The sequence below is a fragment of the Chanos chanos genome, chromosome 3 (genome assembly GCF_902362185.1).
Source record: "Chanos chanos chromosome 3, fChaCha1.1, whole genome shotgun sequence".
In the NCBI taxonomy this organism is placed as follows: domain Eukaryota; kingdom Metazoa; phylum Chordata; class Actinopteri; order Gonorynchiformes; family Chanidae; genus Chanos; species Chanos chanos.
Window position 1 is genome coordinate 3,910,119 of NC_044497.1, and position 24,807 is coordinate 3,934,925.

The 24,807-nt window shown below is 41.5% G+C and overlaps 2 protein-coding genes across 2 annotated transcripts in view; one reads left to right on the forward strand and one right to left on the reverse strand.

The window, feature by feature from the left end:
• Positions 1–22,138, forward strand: part of LOC115806381 (receptor-type tyrosine-protein phosphatase eta) — a 32,748-nt gene extending 10,610 nt beyond the window's left edge. Inside the window, exons 9-32 of the mRNA XM_030767057.1 lie at positions 1,563–1,829; positions 2,655–2,817; positions 2,901–2,908; positions 3,107–3,373; positions 4,516–4,782; positions 7,479–7,745; positions 8,048–8,314; positions 10,225–10,491; positions 11,203–11,469; positions 12,333–12,599; positions 13,350–13,472; positions 15,970–16,209; positions 16,455–16,682; positions 16,993–17,247; positions 17,536–17,629; positions 18,023–18,082; positions 18,353–18,437; positions 18,593–18,683; positions 18,843–18,916; positions 19,206–19,343; positions 19,526–19,648; positions 20,069–20,232; positions 20,819–20,954; positions 21,235–22,138. Coding sequence (XP_030622917.1) covers positions 1,563–1,829; positions 2,655–2,817; positions 2,901–2,908; positions 3,107–3,373; positions 4,516–4,782; positions 7,479–7,745; positions 8,048–8,314; positions 10,225–10,491; positions 11,203–11,469; positions 12,333–12,599; positions 13,350–13,472; positions 15,970–16,209; positions 16,455–16,682; positions 16,993–17,247; positions 17,536–17,629; positions 18,023–18,082; positions 18,353–18,437; positions 18,593–18,683; positions 18,843–18,916; positions 19,206–19,343; positions 19,526–19,648; positions 20,069–20,232; positions 20,819–20,954; positions 21,235–21,381 — 4,265 coding nt within the window. The 3' untranslated portion in view covers positions 21,382–22,138. The remainder of the gene's footprint in view (positions 1–1,562; positions 1,830–2,654; positions 2,818–2,900; positions 2,909–3,106; positions 3,374–4,515; positions 4,783–7,478; positions 7,746–8,047; positions 8,315–10,224; positions 10,492–11,202; positions 11,470–12,332; positions 12,600–13,349; positions 13,473–15,969; positions 16,210–16,454; positions 16,683–16,992; positions 17,248–17,535; positions 17,630–18,022; positions 18,083–18,352; positions 18,438–18,592; positions 18,684–18,842; positions 18,917–19,205; positions 19,344–19,525; positions 19,649–20,068; positions 20,233–20,818; positions 20,955–21,234) is intronic.
• Positions 22,139–22,764: 626 nt separating this feature from the next.
• Positions 22,765–24,302, reverse strand: LOC115806382 (putative nuclease HARBI1). The gene is made up of 2 exons (XM_030767058.1): positions 23,624–24,302; positions 22,765–23,231 (listed from the first exon to the last, which is right to left on the reverse strand). The coding sequence occupies exons 1-2, from the start codon at positions 24,300–24,302 to the stop codon at positions 22,765–22,767; spliced, it is 1,146 nt and encodes a 381-aa protein (XP_030622918.1).
• Between the last annotated feature and the right edge of the window lie 505 nt (positions 24,303–24,807).

Genomic DNA, 24,807 nt, shown 5'->3' on the forward strand with positions numbered 1-24,807 from the left:
TAGCGGTGTTGTGGTGCGTACTGCAGATGTCTGGCAAATAGTTCCCTAATACCCAGCCCCAAACAAGAAAGTGTTTAAACATAGTCATTTCTTGAGTTCTTTCAATCTTTTTCAGCTCCGTCTAATATACTAGCAGTTAATCTGACAAGCCGCAATGAGAATCAGTTGACTTTGGAGTGGACCAAAGTCAACAACAACAGTAATTACAATTATATACTGAGATACAGCAATGGAACAGAGACAAACATCACTGTATCACAGGACAGTGATGTAGTGACACATAACATATCACTTCTGTCTTCTGGCACAAAGTACTTCTTCACTCTGTACACTGTGTTTGAAGGAGTGAGAAGCAGTAGATACAACTTCTCTCAGGTCACCAGTAAGTAACGGTGAACTGTCACGAACTCAGAGAGGCTGGTTGCAAAGACGGGCAATACTTTATTAATACTTTATTAATAATACTTTAATACTTTATTTAAGTCATGATGCAAGTGGTTAGTCAACAAAGAAGGGTCTCATATGCAATACACAAGCGGCTAGGCAAGATCCAAAATCAAGAAGAGGCTAATGTCAATACAATGGCTAAGGTTAACAGGGAAACGTGCCTAACAGAGGGAATACAGCTAACAAGACTAACTGGGTAACAAGGCACATCTTAGTCAAGATAGCTAGTGTCAGATTTTACAAAGGCACACATGAAAACACGGGGATGTATGCACACAGACATAAAGAGGGAACAAACGGAAGACAGATGCAAACGCTAATCAGGTAACAAGGAGGTTAGCCAGTCAGATGCAATTTGGCTCTGATTGGCCAGGGAACAGGGAGGTAGGGAAAGAGGCAGAAATATTTGTATTTCTGCTGACCAACTTTGGGAAAGGGTGAAGGCTTCGGTTTTCATGGGAAAGGCATGAAGCTGTTCTCTCAGCCGCCCAAGCTGGGTTGTCATTATTGAGGTCCCTATGTTTCATGACCTGTGTCACGCTAGTGGCCGCCAAGCTGTGGTCTGCTTTGTACAAATGGCAACTGAAAAACATAGCCCAAAACACACCACTGACAGTCCGGCCACATGGTGGGGTTGAGTCATGCAGCCCCTAGTTACCCCTCAGGCCAGAATATGCTGTAAGACCCCAACATGTGTGGCAGAACTCAATCACAATGAAGTGACTTCCGAAAAAGAGTGTATTTTTCCTTCATTCCTCAGTTGAAGAGAACGGTCAGTCTTGGACACTAACAGTTCTAGGGAAGGACAAATATTAGTGCTTTGTAAATGTGATTACACATACTTGTTGATTCATAACCTCAGACTGTAATTTGACATTAAACTCTTTCCTAGCCTTTTGCTTATACTAACACTCATCTGCAGTATTTTGAGGTTTGTTGGCTTGCAAAAATAATTCATAAGGATGGCAGTATTTTCCTCTGTCTCGAATTGATGTAGCAGTAGTGTGGTGCATAATGCAAGCATTTTCTTACCAACTACCTAATACCCAGCCCCAAACAGCATAGTATTTAAACATGATCATCTTTTTAGCTCTCCTTTCAATTCTTCTTTTCAGCCCCATCCAAGGTACTCACAGTTAATCTGATCAACCGTACTGTGAATCAGTTGATTTTAGAGTGGAGCAAAGTGAACAACAACAGTGATTACAATTACACACTGAGATACAAAAATGGGACGGAGACAAACATCACTGCATCTCCGGACAGTGATGTAGTGACACATAACGTATCATCTCTGTCTTCTGGCACAAAGTACTTCTTCACTCTGTACACTGTGTTTGAAGGAGTGAGAAGCAGTGGATACAACTTCTCTCAGGTCACCAGTGAGTACCAGTGAAAAGTCTAATTTTGCTGGATAACTTTGTGAAGGCTTTAAGACTTTGGTTTTCTGGGGTAAGGTGCAACGCTGTTCCCTCAGCTGCTCAAATTGGGTCCTCATTGCTGAAGTCCTTATGTTTTTTCACCTACACTACACTAGTGTCAGAGGTGCTGTAGACTGTTTTTTACCTACAGAAACAGAATGCCTGTCCCATCATTCAGCTGTCAGTCAAAGCACATGGTGGCGATGAGCCATCTAACCTTGGTTAACCTCATTGGGCCACGATATGCCGCAACACCCCACATCTTTGGCTGGCCTAAATCACAAGACAAATGACTCCCAAACAAGAACATATTTTTCCTTCGTTATTGTGAGGAAGAGGACAGCCTATCTACAACTCCCACAACTCTGGGGAAGGACGAAGATTACTGATTTTTAAACAGGATACAATTTCACAGATTGTAATTTGGCATTTATCTCATCACCAACCTTTTGCCTGCACTAACATTCTTCTGCAAAGAATTATATTTTGAGTTTTGAAGGCTAACAAACATTATTTGTATGAATGTCAGTACAGCTCTCTTTTCTTCATCATTGTAGCAGTACGATGGTGCAAACTGCAGACACTTTGTGAATAGCCTGCTAATACCCAGCCCCAAACAGCATAGTGTTTAAAGATGGTCAGTTTTTACCTTCTCCTTTCGATTCATTCCAGCTCCGTCCAATGTACTCACGGTTAATCTGACCAGCCGCACTGAGAATCAGTTGACTTTGAGGTGGGATAAAGTCAACAACAACAACAATTACAATTATATACTGAGATACAGCAATGGAACAGAGACAAACATCACTGAGTCAGATACCAATCAAGTACTCACACATACTGTACCATCTCTGTCTTCTGGGACAAAATACTCTTTCACTCTGTACACTGTGTTTGAAGGAGTGAGAAGCAGTGGATACAACTTCTCTCAGGTCACCAGTGAGTACCAGTGAAAAGTTATTTCTGCTGGTCTACATTATGAAAGGTCAAGACTTTAGTTTTTATGTGTATGATGCTAAGCTGTTCCCTCAGCTGCCCAAGTTGGGTCTGCATTGCTGAGGTCCATATGTTTTTTGTCCTACATTACACTAGTGTCAGGATTACCCTTTTTTATTCATTGATGTAGCGGTGCTGTGGTGCGTATTGCAGATGTTTTGGAAGTATTTCCCTAATACCCAGCCCCAGACTGCAAAGTGTTTAAATGTAGTCATTTCTTGAGTTCTTTCAATCTTTTTCAGCTCCGTCTAATATACAAGCGGTTTATCTGACAACCCGCAATGAGAATCAGTTGACTTTGGAGTGGACCAAAGTCAACAACAACAGTAATTACAATTATATACTGAGATACAGCAATGGAACAGAGACAAACATCACTGTATCACAGGACAGAGATGTTGTGACACATAACGTATCACTTCTGTCTTCTGGCACAAAGTACTTCTTCACTCTGTACACTGTGTTTGAAGGAGTGAGAAGCAGTGGATACAACTTCTCTCAGGTCACCAGTAAGTAATTGAACTGTCACGAACTCAGAGAGGCTGGTTGCAAGGCAGGCAATACTTTTTCCAAGTCATGATGCAAGTGGTTAGTCAACAAAGAAGGGTCTCATACGCAATACACAAATGGCTAGGCAAGATCCAAAATCAAGAAGAGGCTAATGTCAATACAATGGCTAAGGTTAACAGGGAAACGTGCCTAACAGAGGGAATACAGCTAACAAGACTAACTGGGTAACAAGGCACATCTTAGTCAAGACAGCTAGTGTAAGACTTTACAAAGGCACACATGAAAACACAGGGGGATGTATACACACAGACATAAAGAGGGAACAAACTGAAGACAGATGCAAACACTAATCAGGTAACAAGGAGGTTAGCCAGTCAGATGCAAGTTGGCTCTGATTAGCTAGGGGACAGGGAGGTAGGGAAAGAGGCAGAAATACCTGTATTTCTGCTGACAAACTTTGGGAAAGGGTGAAGGCTTTGGTTTTCATGGGTATGGCGTGAAGCTGTTCTCTCAGCCGCCCAAGTTGGGCTGTCATTATTGAGGTCCCTATGTTTCATGACCTATGTCACGCTAGTGGCAGCCATGCTATAGTCTGCTTTGTACAAAGGGCAACTGAACGCACGGCCTATCACACCACTTTCAGTCTGGCTACATGGTGGGGATGAGTCATGTAGCCCCTGGTTACCCTCATGGCCTGCCAAATGCTGTGAGACCCCAGCATGTGTTGCAGAACTCAATCGCAAGAAAGCCACTTCCGAAAAATAGTGTATTTTTCCTTCATTTCTCAGTTGAAGAGAACGGTCAATCTACAACACCGACAACTCTAGGGAAAGCCAAATATTAGTGCTTTGTAAATGTGATAACACATACTTGTTGATTCATAACCTCAGATTGTAATATGGCATTAAACTCTTCCCTAGCCTTTTGCTTATACTAACACTCATCTGCAGTATATTGAGGTTAGTTGGCTTGCAAAAATGATTTATATGAATGGCAGTATTTTCCTGTGTCTTGAATTGATGTAGCAGTAGTTGTGGTGAAGTACTGCAGGCATTTTGTTACCCACTGCCTAATACCCAGCCCCAAACAGCATAGTGTTTAAACATGGTCATTTTTCAGTTCTCCTTTCAATTTTTTTCAGCTCCATCCAATGTACTCACAGTTAATCTGACAAGCCGCACAGAGAATCAGTTGACTTTGGAGTGGACCAAAGTCAACAACAACAGTAATTACAATTACACACTGAGATACAACAATAGGACAGAGACAAACATCACTGTATCTCAGGACAGTAATGTAGTGACACATGACGTATCATCTCTGTTTTCTGGCACAAAATATTCTTTCACTCTGTACACTGTGTTTGAAGGAGTGAGAAGCAGTGGATACAACTTCTCTCAGGTCACCAGTGAGTACCAATAAACCGTCTTATTTCTGCTGGTCTACATTATGACAGGTCAAGACTTCAGTTTTTATGTGTATGATGCTAAGCTGTTCCCTCAGCTGCCCAAGTTGGGTCTGCATTGCTGAAGTCCATATGTTTTTTAACCTACATCACACTAGTGTCAGGATTACCCTTTTTTATTTATTGATGTAGCGGTGTTGTGGTGCGTACTGCAGATGTCTGGCAAATAGTTCCCTAATACCCAGCCCCAAACAAGCAAAGTGTTTAAACATAGTCATTTCTTGAGTTCTTTCAATCTTTTTCAGCTCCGTCTAATATACTAGCGGTTAATCTGACAAGCCGCAATGAGAATCAGTTGACTTTGGAGTGGACCAAAGTCAACAACAACAGTAATTACAATTATATACTGAGATACGGCAATGGAACAGAGACAAACATCACTGTATCACAGGACAGTGATGTAGTGACACATAACATATCACTTCTGTCTTCTGGCACAAAGTACTTCTTCACTCTGTACACTGTGTTTGAAGGAGTGAGAAGCAGTGGATACAACTTCTCTCAGGTCACCAGTAAGTAACGGTGAACTGTCACGAACTCAGAGAGGCTGGTTGCAAAGACGGGCAATACTTTATTAATACTTTATTAATAATACTTTAATACTTTATTTAAGTCATGATGCAAGTGGTTAGTCAACAAAGAAGGGTCTCATATGCAATACACAAGCGGCTAGGCAAGATCCAAAATCAAGAAGAGGCTAATGTCAATACAATGGCTAAGGTTAACAGGGAAACGTGCCTAACAGAGGGAATACAGCTAACAAGACTAACTGGGTAACAAGGCACATCTTAGTCAAGTCAGCTAGTGTAAGAGTTTACAAAGGTACACATGAAAACACAGGGGGATGTATACACACAGACATAAAGAGGGAACAAACTGAAGACAGATGCAAACGCTAATCAGGTAACAAGGAGGTTAGCCAGTCAGATGCAAGTTGGCTCTGACTGGCCAGGGGACAGAGAGGTAGGGAAAGAGGCCTTCTGCTGACCAACTTTGGGAAAGGGCGAAGGCTTCGGTTTTCATGGGTATGGCATGAAGTTGTTCTCTCAGCCGCTCAAGTTGGGTTGTCCTTATTGAGGTCCCTATGTTTCATGACCTGTGTCACGCTAGTGGCAGCCAAGCTGTGATCTGCTTTGTACAAATGACAACTGAAAAACATGGCCCATCACACCACTGTCAGTCCAGCCACATGGTGGGGTTGAGTCATGCTGCCCACGGTTACCCCTCGGGCCAGAATATACTGTAAGACCCCAACATGTGTGGCAGAACTCAATCACAATGAAGTGACTTCTGAAAAAGAGTGTATTTTTCCTTCATTCCTCAGTTGAAGAGAACAGTCAGTCTTGGACACTAACAGTTCTGGGGAAGGACAAATATTAGTGCTTTGTAAATGTGATTACACATACTTGTTGACTCCTAGCCTCAGTTTGTATTTTGACATCAAACTCTTTCCTAGCCTTTTGCTTATACTAACACTCATCCGCAGTATATTGAGTTTTGTTGGCTTGCAAAAATAATTTATAAGAAATGCAGTATTTTCCTGTGTCTTGAATTTATGTAGCAGTAGTGTGGTGCATAATGCAAGCATTTTGTGACTAACTACCTAATACCCAGCCCCAAACAGCATGGTGTTAAAACATGGTAATTTTTTAGTTCTCCGTTCAATTTTTTCAGCTCCATCCAATGTACTCACCGTTAATCTGACATGCCGCACTGAGAATCAGTTGACTTTGGAGTGGACCAAAGTCAATAACAACAGTAATTACAATTACACACTGAGATACAGCAATGGAACAGAGAAAAACATCACTGTATCACAGGACAGTGATGTAGTGACACATAACGTATCATCTCTGTCTTCTGGCACAAAGTACTTTTTCACTCTGTACACTGTGTTTGAAGGCGTGAGAAGCAATGGACACAGCTTCTCTCAGATCACCAGTGAGTACCAATAAACAGTCTTGTTTCTGCTGGTCAACTTTATGAAGGGGTGAAGACTTTGGTTTTCTGGGGTAAGGTGCAAAGCTGTTCCCTCAGCTGCCCACATTGGGTCCTCATTTTTGAAGTCCACATGTTTTTTGAACTGTGCTACGCTACACTAGTGCCAGAGGAGCTGTAGTCTGCTTTTTACCTACAGAAACAGAATGCCTGTCCAATCACTCAACTGTCAGTCAAACCACATGGCAGGGAGGAGTTGCGTAACACTTTTAGAGCCCCACAACTTTGATAGACCTAAATCAGATGCATATGACGTCTGATAAGAGTGTATTTTTTCTTTTGTTCATCAATTGAGAATAGTCTATCTACAAAACTGAAGATTCCTGAGGGAGGATAAAACTGAGAGACTTTTTTAAAAGATACCATATCACATTTGACTCATATATGCAGACTGCAGAATTGGATTAAACTCTTTAAGAGCCTCTTGCCTGAACTAACACCCTCCTGCAGAGCAGAGCATTTCGACATCCGTGGGCCTTGCAAAAGTAATTTATAGGAATATCATTCTTACTACCTATTGATGTAGCAGTAGTGTGGTGCATACTGCGGGCATTTTGTTACTGACTGACTAATATCCGGCCCCAAACAGCAAAGTGTTTAAATGTGGTCATTTCGTGCCTTCTCCTTTCAATCCATTTCAGCTCCGTCCAGTATAATCTCAATTAATCTGAAAAGCCGCAATGAGAATCAGTTGACCTTAGAGTGGACCAAAGTCAATAACAACAGTAATTACACTTACACACTGAGATACAACAATAGGACAGAGACAAACATCACTGCATCTCAGGACAGTGATGTAGTGACACATAACGTATCATCTCTGTCTTCTGGGACAAAGTACTTCTTCACTCTGTTCACTGTGTTTGAAGGAGTGAGAAGCAGTGGATACAACTTCTCTCAGGTCACCAGTGAGTACCAGTGAAAAGTTATTTCTGCTGGTCTATATTATGAAAGGTCAAGACTTTAGTTTTCATGTGTATGATGCTAAGCTGTTCCCTCAGCTGCCCAAGTTGGGTCCGCATTGCTGAGGTCCATATGTTTTTTGACCTACATTACACTAGTGTCAGGATTACCCTTTTTTATTCACTGATGTAGCGGTGTTGTGGTGCATATTGCAGATGTTTTGCGATCAGCTCCATAATACCCAGTCCCAAACAGCAAAGTGTTTAAACATGGTGATTTTTTACCTTTTCTTTTCAATCCCTTTCAGTTCCGTCCAATGTACTCACAGTTAATCTGACAAGCCGCGCTGAGAATCAGTTGACTTTGGAGTGGACCAAAGTCAACAACAACAGTGATTACAATTACACACTGAGATACAACAATAGGACAGAGACAAACATCACTGTATCTCAGGACAGTGATGTAGTGACACATAACGTCTCTCTTCTGTCTTCTGGCACAAAGTACTTCTTCACTCTGTACACTGTGTTTGAAGGAGTGAGAAGCAGCGGATACAACTTCTCTCAGGTCACCAGTAAGTAACGGTGAACTGTCACAAACTCAGAGAGACTGGTTGCAAGGGCAGGCAGTACTTTATTCCAAGTCATGACGCGAGTGGTTAGTCAACAAAGCAGGTTTCGTACACAATACACTGCCTACAATCGGCTAGGCAAGATTCAAAATCAAGAAGAGGCTAATGTCGATCCAGTGGCTGAGGTTAACGGGGAAACGTGCCTAACAGAGGCAATAGAGCTAACAAGACTAACTGGGTAACAAGGCACATCTTAGTCAAGACAGCTAGTGTCAGAGTTTACAAAGGCACACATGAAAACACGGGGATGTATGCACACAGACATAAAGAGGGAACAAACGGAAGACAGATGCAAACGCTAATCAGGTAACAAGGAGGTTAGCCAGTCAGATGCAAGTTGGCTCTGATTGGCCAGGGAACAGGGAGGTAGGGAAAGAGGCAGAAATATTTGTATTTCTGCTGACCAACTTTGGGAAAGGGTGAAGGCTTCGGTTTTCATGGGAAAGGCATGAAGCTGTTCTCTCAGCCGCCCAAGCTGGGTTGTCATTATTGAGGTCCCTATGTTTCATCACCTGTGTCATGCTAGTGGCAGCCAAGCTGTGATCTGCTTTGTACAAAGGACAACTGAACACATGGCCCATCACACCACTGTCAGTCCAGCCACATGGTGGGGTTGAGTCATGCTGCCCACGGTTACCCCTCGGGCCAGAATATACTGTAAGACCCCAACATGTGTGGCAGAACTCAATCACAATGAAGCCACTTCCGAAAAAGAGTGTATTTTTCCTTCATTCCTCAGTTGAAGAGAACGGTCAGTCTTGGACACTAACAGTTCTGGGGAAGGACAAATATTAGTGCTTTGTAAATGTGATTACACATACTTGTTGACTCCTAGCCTCAGTTTGTATTTTGACATCAAACTCTTTCCTAGCCTTTTGCTTATACTAACACTCATCCGCAGTATATTGAGTTTTGTTGGCTTGCAAAAATAATTTATAAGAAATGCAGTATTTTCCTGTGTCTTGAATTTATGTAGCAGTAGTGTGGTGCATAATGCAAGCATTTTGTGACTAACTACCTAATACCCAGTCCCAAACAGCATGGTGTTAAAACATGGTAATTTTTCAGTTCTCCGTTCAATTTTTTCAGCTCCATCCAATGTACTCACCGTTAATCTGACAAGCCGCACTGAGAATCAGTTGACTTTGGAGTGGACCAAAGTCAACAACAACAGTAATTACAATTACACACTGAGATACAGCAATGGAACAGAGACAAACATCACTGTATCACAGGACAGTGATATAGTGACACATAACGTATCATCTCTGTCTTCTGGCACAAAGTACTTCCTCACTCTGTACACTGTGTTTGAAGGAGTGAGAAGCAGTGGATACAGTTTCTCCGAGGTCACCAGTGAGTACCAATAAACATTATTTCTGCTGGTCAACTTTGTGCAGAAACCTGCAGAAACTGAATGCTTGTCCCATCACTCAACTATCAGTCCAAACACAATGCAGGGATGAGCCATGTAACACTTTAAGCACTTTAACCCCACAACTTTGGTAGACCTGAATCAGAAGAACGTGACTTCTGATAAGAGTATATTTCATCTTCTGTTCATCAGCTGAGTAGAATAGTCTTTCTACAAAACTGAAATTCTGGGGAAGGATAAAAATTATTTTTCTTTTTTAAAGATACCACATCATCTTTGAGTCATATGTGCAGACTGTAGTATTAGATTAATCTTTTTCTGAGCCTTTAGCCTGTTCCTACTCTTTGCTACACTCTAACGTAGCAGTATTGTGGTGTATATTGTTGAAGTTTTGTTACTAACTGCCTAATATCCAGCCCCAAACAGCAAAGTGTTTAAACATGGTGATTTTTTACCTTCTCCTTTCAATCCCTTTTAGTTCCGTCCAATGTACTCACAGTTAATCTGACCAGCCGCACTGAGAATCAGTTGAATTTAAAGTGGGATAAAGTCAAGAACAACAATAACTACACTTACACACTGAGATACAGCAATGGAACAGAGACAAACATCACTGTATCACAGGACAGTGATGTAGTGACACATGACGTATCATCTCTGTCTTCTGGGACAAAATACGTCTTCACTCTGTACACTGTGTTTGAAGGAGTGAGAAGCAGTGGATACAGCTTCTTTGAGGTCACCAGTGAGTACCAGTGAAAAGTCTAATTTTGCCTGGTAACTTTGTGAAGGGTGTAAGACTTTGGATTTCTGGGGTAAGGTGCAAAGCTGTTCCCTCAGCTGCTCATATTGGGTCCTCATTGCTGAAGTCCATATGTTTTTTGACCTACACTACACTGGTGTCAGAGGTGCTGTAGACTGTTTTTTACCTACAGAAACAGAATGCCTGTCCTATCACTCAACTGTCAGTCAAAGCACATAGTGGTGATGAGCCATCTAACCTTTGTGAACCCCATTGGACCAACATATGCTGCAACACCCCACATCTTTGGCTAGCCTAAATCACTAGACAAATGACTCCCAAACAAGAACATATTTTTCCTTCATGCTTGTGATGAAGAGGACAGCCTATTTACAACTCCCACAACTCTGGGGAAGGACGAAGATTACTGATTTTTAAACAGGATACAATTTCACAGATTGTAATTTGGCATTTATCTCATCACCAACCTTTTGCCTGCACTAACATTCTTCTGCAAAGAATTATATTTTGAGTTTTGAAGGCTAACAAACATTATTTGTATGAATGTCAGTACAGCTCTCTTTTCTTCATCATTGTAGCAGTATGATGGTGCAAACTGCAGACACTTTGTGAATAGCGCGCTAATACCCAGCCCCAAACAGCATAGTGTTTAAAGATGGTCAGTTTTTACCTTCTCCTTTCAATTCATTCCAGCTCCGTCCAATGTACTCACGGTTAATCTGACCAGCCGCACTGAGAATCAGTTGACTTTGAGGTGGGATAAAGTCAAGAACAACAATAATTACAGTTACATACTGAGATACAGCAATGGAACAGAGACAAACATCACTGAGTCAGATACCAATCAAGTAGTCACACATACTGTACCATCTCTGTCATCTGGGACAAAACACTCTTTCATTCTGTACACTGTGTTTGAAGGAGTGAGAAGCAGTGGATACAACTTCTCTGAGGTCACCAGTGAGTACCAGTCAACAATTTTGTCTGACTCTTAAAGGACAGATGTTTTTGTTCATGTTTTGGTTTTGGTTTTTGAAGCTTCATTGTGTCTAAAATGAGCACATTTCCAAATGTTCAGTTTCATGATAAACTCTTCAATTGAAATTGAAGGATGCAAGTTTGGAGTGTGATGAAGTTTCACAATTGCACTTTTTATATCTTTAACTGCTGTACAAACATATTTATTCTCTATTTAATTCTGGTTCAGGTGTCGTTTGGTATTTTGGCACATAATGCTGTCATCTTGTCATCCTGTTGTATTTTAATGCATTGCATATATGATGTTTTGACAGTTTAAAGGAATTATAGTTGATAGGTCTATTTTGTATCATTTCCCTTATACCAGATTTACCAAATTTGTAGAAATATGACCAGTTCTCAAACTTTTTTAAATTTGTTTTATTTATTTATTTTTAAACCACATTGCCAAAATACCCTCAAATTTTGATCACGCAAAGCAAAGTATAAGAACAGGGGGTCTGATTTATTATAATGTTCTAATACGCAAGTGAGCAGCAAACAGGTCCCCATTTATCACACAGAACACTGAGGACATCATAGATTTATGTTTCAGAAACCTCACTTCACCAGTTAACTGCATATTAGTGAGTCTGAAACGTTCTAAAACAATTTTTTGCCATAGCAACATGACCACTTACGACTAACATCATTTTGTATATGGCTTTAAAGCAACAGAAGGTTATTCCAATTCTTTTCGACTATTATAAATATACTATTGTGATGTACCTTCCACTGCCTGATCCCAGAGATGAGGTAAGTGAGTGAATGTTATCTTTTGTCTTCTCCATTTTTCTTCTTTTCAGCCCCATCCAATGTACTCTCAGTTAATCTGACCAGCCGCACTGAGACAGAGTTGACTTTAAAGTGGGATAAAGTCAACAACAACAGTGATTACAGTTACATACTGAGATACAGCGATGAAACAGAGACAAACATCACTGAGTCAGATACCAATCAAATAGTCACACATGACATATCCTCTCTGTCCTCTGGGACAAAATACTCCTTCACTCTGTATACTGTGCTTGAAGGAGTGAGAAGCAGTGGATACAACTTCTCTGAGGTCACCAGTGAGTACCAGTGAAGAGTCTTATTTGCATTGGTCAAACATTGTAAAGGGTTTAAGGCTTTGGTTTTCTTGGGTAAGGTTTTAAGTTGCTCTCTAAGCTGACCAAGTCTGATCCTCATTACTAAAGTCCCTACTTTTCCTAAGCTAGACAACACTAATGTCAGACACTCTCTAAACTGCTTTGAGCACATGGTAATAGACAACATGTCTCATCACTCATCTGTCAGTCCAGACACATGCCACCGATGAACCGTGTAGTAACTGGTAGCCCCATCACACCACTGTATCTTGTCAGACCCCAACAACTCTGGCAGAGCTACATCACGATACATTGCCTTTCAGCAGTCAAGAATTCCTGTAGTTTTGACAGACCCTATGACACCAAGGATTTAATCCATTTTCATTGGTTAACATATGTGGTGGAGCCATGTTAACCAATGAACATTGGTTTCAGGGTGAGGGCAAACAGCTCTCAGCCAACACAGCGAACACTGAGTTTTACATTTCAGAAACAATGTTTTTATAACTAGTGACAAAGTGCCAATTCATGTTGTATTACTATAGTAATGTTGTTGGCTTTTGTCTTCTCCATCTTTCTTCTTTTCAGCCCCATCTAATGTACTCACAGTTAATCTGACAAACCGCACTGAGAATCAGTTGATTTTGAGGTGGGATAAAGTCAACAACAACAATAATTACAGTTACATACTGAGATACAGCAATGGAACAGAGACAAACATCACTGAGTCAGATACCAATCAACTAGTCACACATACTGTACCATCTCTGTCCTCTGGGACAAAATATTCTTTCACTCTGTACACTGTGTTTGAAGGAGTGAGAAGCAATGGATACAACTTCTCTGAGGTCACCAGTGAGTACCAGTCAACGGTCTTCTCTTCAAAGGAGAATTGATTGTCTTGTAACTTTTTTATTGACAGGATTGGTTATTCTTGAAAACTGAAAATGTTTTCTTTCTTTCTTTCTTTCTTTCTTTCTTTCTTTCTTTCTTTCTTTCTTTCTTTAACCCACGTTGCAGAGCTCATAAATATAAATTTAAATGTAAATTTTATCTCGTTGAAGTTCAAGCTCATGAGTGAATACATCATCTATACTGTTTGGTGATTGAGATATATGTGTCTTTCTTTGGTTTGAATAACTTACACAGCGTCTTTGCAGGTTCTCTACTGATCTTAGTACTAATCTGGTAGCACTGTGCCACACAGCTGCTAAAACATTTCAAGTTAAATGAATGTTTTAATGCTGGTATTTTAGCCTTGCCTTAATATGTTACAGTTAATGTAATCTATGTTTGATGTTAGGGGGGGTTGTCCCAATGTGCTGCAACCAAAACATAAGACACAAATGTGCAGTCTGTATGGAGCCACAGTCATGCTAAAATTCATCAAACAGTGCCAATGGTGTTTTATAAAATATCCCTCAGTGTGAGTCTTCTGTCGCCCCCTACTGGCCAGTGTCCTGAGTTACTATATAGAAACTGTACAATAGAATACAACTTTAAGGCTAATCAGGAAAGCAGAAATGAACTTTCCACACATTTGCAAAGCAGCTTCAGGAACCTCATGGAGTGTGATTTACTAATAAGAAAAATACACAGCAGAGGACTCACCCTTTCTGTGGATGATCTGCTAATGATGACATAATAACAGTCAATAACAGTTACAAAGTCAGCTCAATAATTTTGAGATGCATGCCAGTGCGGTATTGTATTATCACAGTGGCACAAAATTGGCTCAGATATAATTGTGCTGAACATTCAATTACAATTTGAGATCAATTTGAGGGTCACCACAAAACTTCAATTTGGGGGCGGGGGGGGGGGGGGGGGGGGGGGGGGGGGGGGGAGGTTAACAGTTGTTAAGTAATTATCAAGTTGTCAAGCATTTAATGCACAAATCCATCTTCTTTTGCAATTCTCAGGGTGATAAAATTGACACGCAAAGAGCAAACTCCCACAAGTTGCCATTTTAAGAGGAGTAAATCAGGTCACATTACTCTTCAAACTGTTAATAAATTTAGTCTTTGGTCTCCTAAATAACGCCACCTGCTGTTGTAGTCTGATATTTCCTCAGTATATTACAATCAACTACTATCTTTCATCTTTGCTCCACTTTGCTGAGTATATTTGCAAAATGAATTTATCTGAGAGAAAATATTTCAGTAGTGAAGCTCCACAGTAACTACACCAAAATTCAAATGACTCACAGATGCAGGGAGTGTATTATCAATACCCATTTTATGGGCTGTGTTCTGAATATTTTGAACTTCTGTTTGTTTTTAAAATTAATTATATTCGCTAAAGTTTTCTCTGTGCTTTGTGTAATTCATGTAATATTTGTTTGTGAAACAGAATATAGTCCCAACTGTTGTCTAATTGTCACATTATGTATTTACAAAATGCATTGTGTTTGAGAACTGTTGGATATTTGCAAAATATCTCATTTGTTTGATAAATTTTAGCATAATTTGGCTCCATATGTCTGTTCTGGCTCATGCCAACCACACATTCGCCATCTTGGTTCTGTAACATGACGATTATCAAACTACATAATGTGATAACATAATAGTGGAACAGAATGGACCTGTACAGTGACCGATGTCACTGGCCAGCACTGGCCTGAATCATCCAACACCCAGTAAAAAACTATGTAAAAAAAAGAACAAATCAACCAATTATGATTTTCATAGAGCTCTCATACAATATTAGAAATATTACACAGTTAAAGATTTGTCACTCGTCTGGGTGAATTTGCATGAATCAAGAACATAAATTTAGGATTGCTCCACTGGGAACACCAAGTAAAAGGTGTGTCTTACACTGCAAAGACTTTTTCAACATGGGTGTGTTTTGTTCAAATACTTACAGTGCTACATTTGCTAAGTGCCACATTTGCTAACAAACTTCCTTTCATCCAGTATCACGTTCCTTCCCGGTGCTTATTGGTGGTCTCTGACAGTCATACAAATTTTATCTGTTGTTATATGTGTCGTGATGGCTTACATGTTAAGCCCTGAGACAGTGCTGGCAGTGTTCAGTGTGAAAAGAAACATGGTCTGGTTTCATCTGAACAAGCCTCACTCACCTCAGCTGAAGAGATCATGGGTATAAAAGCATTTCAAATTTCAGAGAAAAATGGAAATTGGATGAATTCAGAAAAACAATATTTATTTTACACGTTTCCTTTTTTCTTTCTCTTTTTTTTGTAATATTTTCCAAATGTATCAAACTGATGTGTTGTCCAAAGAGGAAAAATGGTGTGACACTGTGTAACACCACGAAAACTGCAAACATGTAAAAGTGAGGACCTAAAATGTGAAGGGTCTTGTCTGATTTTTGTTTTCTGTTTCAGCTCCTTCCAATTTAGACCATGTTACTGTGACACACCGCAATGAGACTGCATTAACACTGCAGTGGAACAAAGTGAACAAAAACAATAAATACAGTTACAATCTGACATACAACAGTGGACCAGAAATACCCATCTCTGCATCAGAGGGAAGTGATATAGTCACATTCACAGTCTCATCTCTGTCTCCTGCGACTGAATACACTCTCACTCTCTACACTGTGTTTGAAGGAGTCAAGAGCAGTGGACATGTCTCTCTCTCATTCACAAGTAAATATGCATATGATTCAGATTTCAACCACTTATGACAGAAGTGATCAGTTGATTCTCATGACATTTTCAAATGTTTTACCATTTTACATATACAAATGCTGTAGATGTCCTGAAAATAAATATAAAACAGCGTACTAATTTTGCAGTGTGAAATTTCAGTAGGAAGGTCAATGCCAGGAAATTTTGAATGGTAACAATCCTTTTGTTTTTTGAAGCCTTCGACTGCACCATTTCGAACTGGAGAGTCACCAACCAAACCATTAATGCTCAGATCCAGGGACTTTTCACCACAGCCACGGCAATCAACGGCAATGACAGCAGTCCTGTAGATGGCAGTGTGGATAACGGAGCAGTATCATTTTCTGATCTTTCTCCAGGCTCTACATACACTGTGTCTCTCCAGTATCAGTCCCTTCTGCAGTGCACACACACTGTGACTTTAGGTGAGACTGATGGTTCATATTTTTAGTGACAACCTCAAATCTAGACGTCCTGCTTTTATTCGTTTCTGCCAACCACATGTGTCACTGATCAGTGGTAGACTGTTCAAATATGTCTTCAGTTAAAATCAGTCCTAATTTCAACTTAGGGCCAAGAGTGAAAACCAGTAAGACTTTTGCATTTAAGAGCCAGAGCTGAACTCTCCTGTTGTAGCTTCTGCAGCGAAAGTCATTTTACATCAGTATTTAAGAGCACATTAGAAAAAAATACTACTACCTCAGATCAACTTTATTTTTATTTATTTCCGCTCAGTGCCAGGACTTGTGACTGGTCTACGCTGTGAGTATTCGTCTGGTGGTTATGCCCTGGCTCTGGTCTGGGGTGATCCAGTTGGAAAGCGGACTGGGGTGCAGGTGAACATGAGTGGGAAAAGCTTTACTGAAAATGGGAATCGTCTGGAGATACCGGGGCAACAGCCTGCCCAGTGGTACCATTTGACTGTGACATCACTGTCTGGAGAGATGAGAAGTGAATCTGTTTCAATCAGCTGTCAGACTGATCCAAGAGGTGTGAGAGCCCTATCTGTGTGAGCATGTGTGTGTGTGTGTGTGTGCTTGTGTGTGTGTGCATACGTGTGTGTGTTATTTATTATAGTGAAATCTGTCCTTCTCATCATAATTTCCAAAAGCAATGTTCAATGGACATATACCAACCAGATTATCCCTGGTGTTGTGCTCTGAAGCTCTGGTTATGAACAGTCTTTCTCTTGCTTGTAGAGACCTGGTTTTACAGTAGATTACAAGTGAAGATGTCTTCACGTGTAGCAAATTCATCGTTTTTCTCTTTGTGCCTCAGGAGTCATTGCAGGGTCTGTTATCGGTGTTCTGCTCATCATTGTCTTAGTCTGTCTCGGTTTATTCATCTGCCGCAGGCACCCGGAGATAATTGGGTAAGATTTGCAGGATAAATGTCCTGTAATCATGTAACTCTCTGATTCTTTGATTGATTATCAGTCCCTTTGAACGGAATGCCCTCTTTATGACTCAGTACAAAACAGCTGACACAAATCATGGCATTTCAGACCAAAAACAATTTCAGTTCTCAAATTAAACAACGGAACTCCAGTAAGATCTTTTTTTTTACAGCCTTTAGATTTTCATTACTATTTTTAGAGAACATAACTTTTACCAGTTTTCAGACCAGTCGTCTCACAGGGTTACTGTTTTACATACATACCTTGTAACATCCATGCACTGAAGGATACCATGGACATTCTCTGTTACTGTCATATGTGCTATTCTCTCTATGAAATAACCAGGCCTCTCTGTTTCCACCTTCACAGTAGCTCCAAACTCCCCCATGTGTTTACGGACACGAAAAAAACATCTGTCGACAAATTTAAGTATGTACAACAACATGATTTTTTGAGCATCATCTCTAGAATTCACAGTCAGAGAGAAAGGGTTTTAGAGCAAAATGGCACAGAAGCTATACCAATATACTTCTTAGACTGAAGATTTGTACAATGTTGCTTCTCTTACTGTCGCTAGTTTTAACCACCTCACATCGGTGATTTACAGCTTTTGAGACATGTAGTGTGTTTTATTGTTTGTGCTGAACATGAATTTATGCTTGATTTGGATGGTCACTGTTTATTGGGCAATGCTTTTAGGGCTGCCATTCCATTGAAGAAGTTTCCGGATCACTTTAAGGCAATGAGTGCAGACGAGAACAGAGGCTTCAGTGAGGAATACGAGGTAAGTGTGTGTAAATGTGTGTAAATGTATCTGTGTGTGTGTGTGTGTAGTTTTGAATTTTCTGTCCGTCTGGTCGCTTTGTTAAAGTATGAAGTCATGAATGTCGTGTGAAGCGCTCTGGCCTGATCTCAGATGTTCGTGTGATCTATCTGAAGGACTTAGGTCCAGTTGGGACAGAACAGGCCCGGAGAGTGGCACTGATGCCTGAGAACAAGAGCAAGAACCGATTCACTAATGTGCTGCCCTGTGAGTTTCAGTTTTACACTCCACTCACACACACATACACGCACACACACACACACACACGCAGACACACACAGACAAGCATACTAGCATGATGACAGAGCTCTCTCTCTCTCTCTCTGTTGTCTTTATTTGTTTGTTTGTTTGTTTGTTTTACTTTAGATGACTGGTCTCGGGTGAGACTAAGTGCACAGGGCCCTGGAAACTCAGACTACATCAATGCAAACTATATGCCTGTAAGTCATCTGTGACATGGTAGCAAAATAACACTGCATTTAAAAAAAAGAAAGAAAGAAAAACAGATTTCAGATTTCACTAAAGGAAAAAATAAGATAGGACTCAAAATACATTTCTTTTTAAAAATCAATATGGAACAGAAACAAAAAAAAGCAGTTGTACTGGTAAAACAGCTTGATAAATCTGTCAACCTTTGTACATCAAAAGAAAGTGTGTACGTCTGTAAGTGTCATTGTTGAAAATGCAAAATGCCGAATGACATGCATGTGTGGGTTTGTGCACATTTAGGGATATGGTAGCAATAGCAGACAGTACATTGCTAGCCAGGGCCCACTGCCCTCTACAGTCAATGATTTCTGGAGAATGATCTGGGAGCAGAAGGTTCAGGGTATCGTCATGGTAACCAACTGCACGGAAGGAGGAAGGGTGAGTCCATTTGTACGTTAGTGTTTGAGAAAACAGTCGCTGTTATGTGAATAACAAAAACCGTTTACTCGTTAATAGCTTCAATCTCTTTATCTCTCCAGCGTTTTCTCTCCTCTTTTTGACCATTACGACTTCTGTTTGTATTGTTTTTGTGGCTCCTTCCCCACCCTGTCCCTCTCCAGATCAAATGTGAGCAGTACTGGCCTCTGGACTACACGCCCTGCACGTACGGTCATGTGACTGTCACTGTCCAATCAGAGCAGAGGGACGTCGACTGGACGCTGCGGGAATTTAAGGTCAAAAATGTGAGTGCAGCATACAATCCTGAAGTGTCCGTCAGAGGATCAGAAATTTTGAACTTTATCGCCTTATTGGTTGGATGACATACGTGTAGCAGGGTTTCCCAGACTGGAAAGGTACAGTCCCATTGCAACTGACAGGTACAGGCTGACTCTTATCAAGGTGAACTGTCAATCAAAGACCACAGTGTGTAGTTCATATGAAAAACAACATTTCTCTGGACAACCATGGACCAGATTTGAGGATCTATAGTGTTTTTCTCTGGCTGTGAATGTGTTATGCAGAATGCAGGTCTGTGTTTATGTAGCAGATTAACATCACTTTATGTCTGTGCTACAGATAAGAGTATTTTCTGGTTTTGTTCAAACTATTGTGGAACTGTTTCTTTCTGGATGTGACTATGGGTGTGTGTGTGTGTGTCTTAGACGACCTCCTCGTCCGAGGAGCGGACAGTTAGGCATTTCCATTTCACCGCCTGGCCCGACCACGGTGTTCCTGCAGGAACGGAGGCGCTGATCCAGTTCCGTGCCCTTGTACGGCAGCACATTGAGACGTGTGGTTCTAGTGCGCCCACTGTGGTTCACTGCAGGTACGTAATTCTGAACCAAACCCGAGCCTGTTCAGATCACCTCCACTGCCTGACTATATTACAGCACCTTCAATGAGCACCCAAAACGCAGCTTCGTCTTCAGCTACATTCTTAGCCCTCATCAGCTCGTCACCAACTGGGCCTGGTAAGATTTATCAGTCCCTTACCCACTTGAGCAGCAAACACCCTAGGAATGGGGTCCATCCACAACCTAAAGTAGATTTCACATGTTGTTATTCTCGATACTCTATGGAGCCAGTCCTGAACACCTACAGCATGCTTTCATTCTCACTGAACACCTCGACACAGGTTTTTTATTTAAAATTAAAGGAATCACCAAACCCAAGACAGATACAGGCATCACAGCAACAGGGACAAAACTCTGTTAAGCCTGTGTTGTATAAATATCCGATATCCATGTCTTTTTAATATCGACTTAAAATTATTCAAAGTGGTAATATATCCATAGCATTTTTGACTAACTGTCCAGCCTCTCTGCCAAGCTCTCACTGAAACATGGAACACTCTCACTCTCTCTCTCTCTCTCTCTCTCTCTCTCTCTCTGTCTCTGTCTGTCTGATGGCAGTGCTGGAGTGGGCAGGACAGGCACGCTGATTGCCCTGGACGTCTTACTCCAGCAGCTGGACAGAGACCGGGCAGTGGGTATCGCCAGCTTCGTCTATCGCATGAGGATGAGCCGACCACTCATGGTGCAGACAGAGGTAAACACTTCTCACACACACACACACACACACACACACACGGCCACGTGACTGACACACTGGGGCACGGCTGGCGGTTAAACTGGTGGCACAGACCTTCATCCCACTTCTCCAAACTGGACAAACTGTTGTCAGATTTATCCAGCAATGCTACCACTAGGCTCTGTCCTTACTGAGAGAGGAGTGCCGTAGACAGGTGCAATAGCAACTGTGGGACCCAGTGCATATATGTATATACTAACATCTCCTTATTTTTTTTATCATTCTCTCTCTTTCTCAGTCCCAGTACGTGTTTCTGCACCAGTGTATCATGGACTGTCTACAGCCCAAAGAGAAGATTCCAGAAGAGGCCATCTATGAAAACTCAGACATGATTTATGCCAACGCTATGGCTTTGAAAGAATACAACTCAGGCACAAAGGCTTAAGCACCAATACAGACTCTCACAAAGACCTGGACTTCTGCACCTCTTCGAACTTTTCTTAACACTCTGTGGTCCTCGATTTCAATTCGAAGCACTTTCAAGCAAACGACCGGACCGAAACATTTAACTTTTAATTTTGTATTTCGTTATTGCAAAGATCTGCCTTACCATAAACTGCCTTTTTGTAAAATTGTCAGAACTGGCTCTTTCAAAATGTCAATATTTAACTTCTTTTTTTCTTGTACGAAATTAGATTTTTATGAGGAAGCTTACTGAATGGTTGTAATGAATGCCAGATGACTGAGACAGTAATGATTTTCTGTAGCTCAGATGTAATTTCAGGATGATGACCAGAAGGGCTCTACAAAAAAAAAAAAAAAATCTAATTTCTCCATACAGATTATTTTGAGTTATATTGTGCTCAGTGAGGAAAAGAAAAAGGAAACTGTACATGACGCCACAAATCTCTGTTATCACAGAAGGGTTAAGGATGTGATGGATCTGAGAACCCAGCTAACTGTAAGACTAGTTTTTTTTGCACTCCATTCTGGCGTTGTGTTTTGCATCCTGATAGGAAAACCAGCCTACTTCATTCATTGATCATTTAAGATGAGAATCACACCTAGCTGCACTTTTGTTCAGAATGCTCGCTGTCTTCATATGACACTGCCGCCAGAGACCACAATGACCTGGTTCCTCAGAGATGTGTTTTCTTATGTTTATCTTTTATATTACAAATTTTATTGGAAGAGATGTACATAATGTATGTGTTTAATAAGAGTAATTTATTTGTGATTTATTCTAAATAAATTAAACAAAGAAAATTCTGTATTTTTCTCCAAAAACAAGTGTTTCCGTTGTTTTTGGTTCTCTGATGCTGCAGTCCCAGACCTTGATTTCAGAAAGGTCTCTGAATTATTTAAATGACTGGGTCATGTCCCCAAACTCTCCACTGCTGCCTTCCCGTATGACCATTTCTAACTCTGACTGAAATGTTAGCAGGACTGAATGTTACAGCAAAACAAAACACACATTTCATGAGAGGCGTAGTCTTCACCAAAACCGCTCTTTATCCAGTTAACAAAGAGAGTAATGTCCCACAGAAAGCAGGTGCCAAAGACTAGAAGCAATGTACTGATCTGTCAAATTCAGCTAATGCACATTTGACCAGGCACTGCTCCTGTGAATGATAAAGCACCTTCAGTCATGAGTCTCATTTCACAGCGCACTCTGACTACACCTTCAGTCATGAGTCTCATTTCACAGCGCACTCTGACTACACCTTCAGTCATGAGTCTCATTTCACAGCGCACTCTGACTACACCTTCAGTCATGAGCCTCATTTCACAGCGCGCTCTGACTACACCTTCAGTCATGAGTCTCATTTCACAGCGCACTCTGACTACACCTTCCCTCCCCATTTTCAGTCTCCCTGATCCCATTCCCCTCGTCCAAACGGTCAGACGGATGAGAGAAGCACATCGCTATCATGTCCTCTCGGATTTTTTCCCCTTCCGACAGCTCGTGTCCCTCTGACCGACCCCGCGGAGACGCGGCGGGAAGCAAAGGCTCGGGCATCGGTTGCCCTGGCAACGGCACGGAGAACTTCTTGGCGACGTTGTGAAGGACGCAGCAAGCTCTGACGATCTGGCAGGCGTGGTTCAGCGCGCCGGTCTGGACCGGCCCAAGGTGCTCCAGGCAGCGGAAACGGGTCTTGAGGGCTCCGAGCGTACGCAGGACACAGCCCAGGGCTCGGGAGTGGGCGGCGTTAAAGCGCCGGGCCGCCTTGGTCTTCAGCTCCGCGTCACACAGAGCAGTCAACACATGCTTACTCATATAAAGACCCTTACCACCTGATGGAGAGGGAGAAAGAGAAGTTGAGGAGCAAGAGAGCAGAGAGAGGGGGAGAGAGAGGGAGAGAAAGAGAGAGAAAACAAGAGAAAGAGAGAAGGATATGAACAAAAATCCAATCATTTAGCATAACTAGTCCACAACATGGTTCCTAAGAACCACTCCAGGAGATGCAGAGTCCTTCCTGGTTACCATGTCAACTACATACTACTATCTCTGACTCAGTGAAGAGTGCATTCTTCTCTTTTCCATTTTCTTTTTTTTTGAGCTTCAAATTATGACACAACAAAAAATCTGTAGGACCTAAAGGTACAAGTTTTGGTATCTTTGGTACACAAGTAATCTACTCGACCCAGTTTGGTCACCGTTTTCTGGTACATTCAGGGAAACTCACCTACCACCCATGTTTGACCATGCTGAAAGCTGTTGAACTGTAGGCTGATATTTGAGGTCTCCCAGACTTGCTGCTCAGGAGTTCCACCAGGACAACACTGTTCGACACTAAGTAAGTTTCCCTCGCCATCGCATATCACCTGCGTCATAACGGAGTGGTCGTCCAGCGAGTTTAGATAAAGACTCTCATCCTCCTGTGGAGGTGTCACCTTCACGTGAAGGTAGCCCAACACCCCTACCACGTTAGGAATGCCGCTGAAACTCCTTATCACCGACGCCACGCCCATTCGGTCGTTAAAGCTACCAGGGAACGTGATGAATTTGTCGGTCATACCGGCTAACAGTTTTGTCACGGTGTTCACCGCCTCGCGAGCCGTCACCTTACTCAGTCCAAGCATGTCAGTGATTCTCCTAGGTAGCGTCCCATGTGCGTAAAAACACAGAGTAGCGAGCACCGCAACGTCGCTCATTGGCGTGTTGTTGAGACGATCAGATGCGCGGTTGTTTAAAGCAGCTTTGATTAAATCCGTGATGAACTGAAGGGACTGTCGAGTGAAGTGAAAGTTCTGAAAGAGAAATCTGTCGTCGAAATTCTCCAAATAGCATCTCGGAACGTCATTGCGGCCAGCATTGTATAAGTCCTCTTGCACAGCAAGCCAAACTGCCGAAGCGTAAGACATTTTACTATAAAACAATATAAAACGGCGAAAACAATCAAATCTACTACAGTGACCAGAACGAAAACAAAAAGATGCGTTGAGCCTCCTCCTTGCTCTGTTTATCCCGCTGTGTTTGAAGCTCGTTCACCTAGCCATTTAACTGCAGTGACAACCCGACTGAATGCGTTAGAACGTGGGGCATAATTGCTTTCTTCCACGATAAAGCTCCAACTCACAAACATTTACTATGACACGTCCTTGAGTTGATTAGTATTATACGCCAGCGTCCACCACCTCTCAACACTGCACACAGCACACTGTGAAAGGTAAATATTCAACACAGCGTTTGGACTTCCGGGGTAATTTTCGGACATGGTTTCTATCAACATAAAAGTCTTGAGCACTTGCCGCGTGCACCGTGCACTCATTTTTTACTACGATTACATTGTTACAACTTTCTTCCTTGTGTATCAGCGAGATGTCGAGGTATAATTTAATTCAGTTCAATTCAGTTTTATTTGTATTG